This window comes from Myotis davidii, unplaced genomic scaffold (genome assembly GCF_000327345.1).
Source record: "Myotis davidii unplaced genomic scaffold, ASM32734v1 scaffold609, whole genome shotgun sequence".
NCBI classification, from domain to species: domain Eukaryota; kingdom Metazoa; phylum Chordata; class Mammalia; order Chiroptera; family Vespertilionidae; genus Myotis; species Myotis davidii.
In genome coordinates, this window is record NW_006300164.1 from 1,111,174 (window position 1) to 1,115,458 (window position 4,285).

The 4,285-nt window shown below is 61.2% G+C and overlaps 2 protein-coding genes across 3 annotated transcripts in view; both read right to left on the bottom strand.

The window, feature by feature from the left end:
- The window catches only part of PNPLA7 (patatin like phospholipase domain containing 7), a 57,726-nt gene extending 54,320 nt beyond the window's left edge, over positions 1–3,406 (bottom strand). Inside the window, exon 1 of the mRNA XM_015572352.1 lies at positions 3,401–3,406. The gene's annotated coding sequence lies outside the window, so the exon portion shown is untranslated. The remainder of the gene's footprint in view (positions 1–3,400) is intronic.
- DPH7 (diphthamide biosynthesis 7) overlaps positions 1,656–4,285 on the bottom strand; it is a 7,876-nt gene continuing 5,246 nt past the window's right edge. For both annotated transcript variants that reach the window (XM_015572379.1, XM_015572380.1), the window contains 4 exons: positions 3,619–3,688; positions 3,471–3,536; positions 3,155–3,327; positions 1,656–2,120 (listed from right to left, as the gene is read on the bottom strand). In XM_015572379.1, coding sequence (XP_015427865.1) covers positions 1,702–2,120; positions 3,155–3,327; positions 3,471–3,536; positions 3,619–3,688 — 728 coding nt within the window. In that variant the 3' untranslated portion in view covers positions 1,656–1,701. The remainder of the gene's footprint in view (positions 2,121–3,154; positions 3,328–3,470; positions 3,537–3,618; positions 3,689–4,285) is intronic.

Below are 4,285 nucleotides of genomic sequence, written 5' to 3' on the forward strand. Positions count from 1 at the left end.
TGTCACGTGGGCGCCGCGCCCCTGGGCAAACCGAGGGTGAGGCCGGGACCGCAGGGCCCTGTGACCTTAGTACTTGGTTGAGCTTCAGTAACCTAAGCTCTGAAGGCCGGTAAGCGCTTGTGGACATAAAGACGGCTGAACCGACCCGTTAGCCTAGAACAGTGGTCCGCAAAACGCTGCTGGGGAGCCACATGCGGCTCTTTGGCCCCATGAGTGTGGCCCTTCCACAAAACACCATGTGTGGGCGCGGGTACAGTGCGATTGAAACTTCGAGGCCCATGCGCAGAGGTCGGTTTTCGGAAAGGAGACGAAACAGGTATACACGACGGGTTGGATGGGAGAGGAGTGTGGATGGGAGAGTTGGGAGGGGTCGACCTCAGCGAACGTCCCTCAATCAGATTGAGGACGTTTTTAGCAAAGGCCACTTAGGAGTCCCCCTAATTAAGTTAATAACAATGTTCCTACCCAGATAGTTTTAAGTTTAAAAAATTTCGCTCTCAAAAGTAATTTCAATTGTTGTCCTGTTGATATTTGGCTGGTGGCTAATGAGTTTGCCGACCACTGTCCTAGAAGAGCCGAACACCCGACCACCCGCGTGCCGAGTTGCATCAGAAAATAAGCCAGAAGCCACGTTGCTGCTCAACACCCGCCTCCTCGGTGACGCTGACCGTTTGGCGAGTCCAACAGTGGCCCCTACGATGAACCATCTGAAAGCTGGGGGTCAGGAGCCCGGTGTGTCTGGGTGTCTCGTGCAACCCCGGGAAGCTCCCGTCCCGACGCCACATGAGAAAGTGGCCAGCCCCAGTCCCCCCTCCCCCCACAGCTCAGGCAACTGCACGCACACACCCTCTTGGTGCTGCAAAGCCGGCAAATGTGTAAGTGCTCTGGTTCCTCGGTGGGGTAGGTGATCTTCGGCTCTCAACCTTCCTAATGCCACGACAGTTCCTTATGTTGTGGTCACCCCCAACCATAAAATTATTTTCGTTGCTACTTCATAACTGTAATGTTGCTACTGTTATGAATCGTCATGTAAATATCTGCTATGCAGGATGTATTTAGGCGACCCCTGTGAAAGGGTCATTCGACTGCCAAAGGGGTCTCGACCCACAGGTTGAAAACCGCTATTTTAAAATTTCATGTACAATCCCTCGTGATATAAAGTAGCTTTAAAAAACTTCCTCCAATTACTATAAATGCTGCTTAAGTGAACAGGAAGAACTGAAAGTCGGAACCATAGAAGACAAGCCCGAGAACTGGGAAGCCCTCCACTGCCCACCAGGCCCTCTGGCCAGAATCGCCGTATTTTGTGTTATTTTTTTTTAATTGATTTCAGAGAGAGAAGGGAGGGAGAGATAGCAACATCAATGATGAGAGAGAATCATGGATCACCTGCCTCCTGCATGCCCCCATGGGGATCGAGCCCACAACCCAGGCCTGTGCCCTTGACCAGAATTGAACCTGGGACCCTTCAGTCTGCAGGCCGATGTAGCCACTGAGCCACACAGGTCAGGGCCAGCATCACTGTTGGAAGGCCCAGCAGATAAGGGTCCCTAAGAGCCAACAGCTGCTGGCTGTCCACACTGCAGACTCCCCGAGATGCAGCCCGACACTCGGCGTCGGAGACCAGCAAGCCCAGTGAGGGTCCGAGCAGCCCGTTCACAGCACGGTCTTTATGACCCCCGGCCGGGACCTGCCCCCCGCTCAGCTGTTCTCCCACCCCCAGAGGTGAAGGACGTGGTCATAGAAGGAGCAAGTGGCCAGCAGGTGGATGTTAGGGTCTGCTTCCGTGCCCGAGTCACAGACACAGATCTTGGTCCTGGGGCTGTGCAGCTGGCTGCTGCCCTCCCTCACGTCCTCTGTGGACGGCTGGGGAGAAGTCCTTTCCTTGCTTCCGCTCCTGTCGTCTGTTAGACTCCCAGGACAGGGAGGTCCCGGCCACTGGTCTCCAGCCTCGTCTTCTGTTGCGGCTCCTGGGTCGCTGCCGGACCAGGACCCCGAGTGGGATGATGGCTCGGTCTCAAGCAGGCGGCAGAAGGTGAGCCAGGACCAGTCGGCTCCGTACAGCAGGGATCTGGGCAGCGTGTGGGACACGGAGATGGCACACATGTCCTGCTGCGTCTCTGGACAGAGACAGAACAGGAAACGCAACGTTAGGCAGAGCCGGTCTGAACCCCGCCGCGGCCCTGCCCGCCCTCAGTCATGCGATGTGGACAGAGGCGAGCCGACCCCAGGCGTGATGCGCCCTGCACCTGAGAGCAGTCCACCTGAGAGCAGTCGGCGAGGCTGGAGGACAAAGGAGAGAACGGGGCTCCCGTGAGGAACCACACACAAGGGACTAGGGGACCGCCTGGGGCGTGCGACCAGGCGGGAGGGTCACCCCGTCAGCACGCTCAGCTCGGAGAGTCTGAACACGAGCAGTTTCCTGGTGGTGAGTTGCTATGGCAACTTGGAGGCTGGAGGTGGGACTGGGAAGAGGCCCGGCCTCCATCTGGAGGCACAAAGCTGCAGGTCTGAGAGCAACACGACCAGAAGAAATGAGCGGTCTCCAACCCCGAGGGGGTCCCGGGTCCAGGGCAGGGCCGGGGCTGGCAGGAGCCGCTGGGGAAAGCCAGGGCCAGTGAGGGTGTGAGCACAGAGCGCCGTCACCAGCTGGGAAGTCACAGCCCCGGAAGGGTGGCTGCTGCCGCCTCCCACGCGCAGGGGTCGGGCACAGCGACCTGACTCACGATCAGAATGCGCAAGGACGAAGCAGGGCCACACAGGCCAGGGCGATGTCTGGCGATTCCCCGGACCTGCCATAGCACACGCTGCAGGAAGGCCCAGCAGAGCTGGCGGAACCGGTGCTGGTTCTGCCCATAGTGAGGGTCAGTGAAGCATGTTTGGGGCCCCAGGCCACGCAAGACCACACTGCGCCGGCAGGAAGAACAGGCAGAAGGTGGGCCAAGCGTGGTGAGGAACGTGAAAGTGCGAAGGCTCCAGCCACAGAGGTCCCCAGCAATGCAGAAGGTTCCAGAACACCCCAGCTGGTCAGGGAAGAGCTGCAGCGCAAGGGCCCAGTGCTCGCAACTGCGACTCGGGGCGACCACAGCCGGGCCTGGGACCCTAGGGTGTGCGGGGCTTGGTGCCTGTGGGCAGGAGCTGGGAGCCCACTCACCTGTGGCCTGCTGGCAGTCGATGACACTGAAGCCACCGTGCATGCAGGCCGCCAGGAGCAGGTGGCTGTGCAGGGGGTGCCACCGGAGCCTCCACACGCCGCCCTGCATGGGCACGTCTGCGAACGGCTGCTTCATGTTCCGCGTGTCCCACAGCAGAACGTGCTCGTCATAGCTGAAACGCAACAACAGGGCCCCAGTGCGGGCACGTCTCCAGGGAGCCCGCCCCACGCACCAGGACCCGGGACCGAGCCCCCGCCCACACCCGCACCCGGGCCCCATGGCCCCATGGTAGGAAGGACCCAGGAACCGCCTCACCTCCCCGTGGCCAGGATGCCCTCCTGGTGGGGGTTACTCTGGATGCTGCACACCCCCATGCGATGTCTGTAACCAAAGGGCAAGACCTCAGCAGGCGCAGGGCAGGCGGACGCGGCGCTGTCACAGCCTCTGCCGGCCCCGGGCTTACCTCCTGCTGGTGAAGGTGGGCTCGCCGGGTGCCCTGGTGTCCCAGCCTCTCAGCAGGCTGTCGTCCCCACCTGTGGGAGAGAAGCACCACTGACGAGGGCCCTGGGGCAGCAGGTGGCCGTGTCTCGGAGGGAACTCGAGTCTGGGGGCGACTTTTCCTGGGGTTTCCGGTTGCCACCAGACTGAAGAGCACCCCTGAGCCACAACTGCCTTCAGACTCCGGCGCCTGCAGGGGAAGAAGGGACGGCTGGTGAGGAGCCAAGCAAGATGGGCCGAAGGAGCCGCGGCCAGAACCTTGGCAGACGGCTCTGGGGCGGGGGTGCCCAGCTCCTGGGTCTGACAGAACAGCCGGCCTCTCCCCCCAGCCGCGACGGAGAAGGAATAGGTGGGGTATTTGCGTCCTGCACACCCAGCCGCTCCTCTCCTGTCCCCCCAGAGACCAAGGCCACCGCCTCCGGGGAGAGACCCTGCCTGGGTCAGAGGCTGCACAGGCCACCGTTCCCTTCTCGCCCCCAAGTCGCAGCCCCAGGAAGCCGACCCACCTCTCCCTTTCCCCTTCATTCAGGAAGGTAACCCCCCATAAAGGCAGCAGCAACGCGAAGTCCAGCTACCAAGCCGGCCCGGGACTCACAGCACCGCAGAGGCAGGGCTCCCGCTGCCACCGCCCG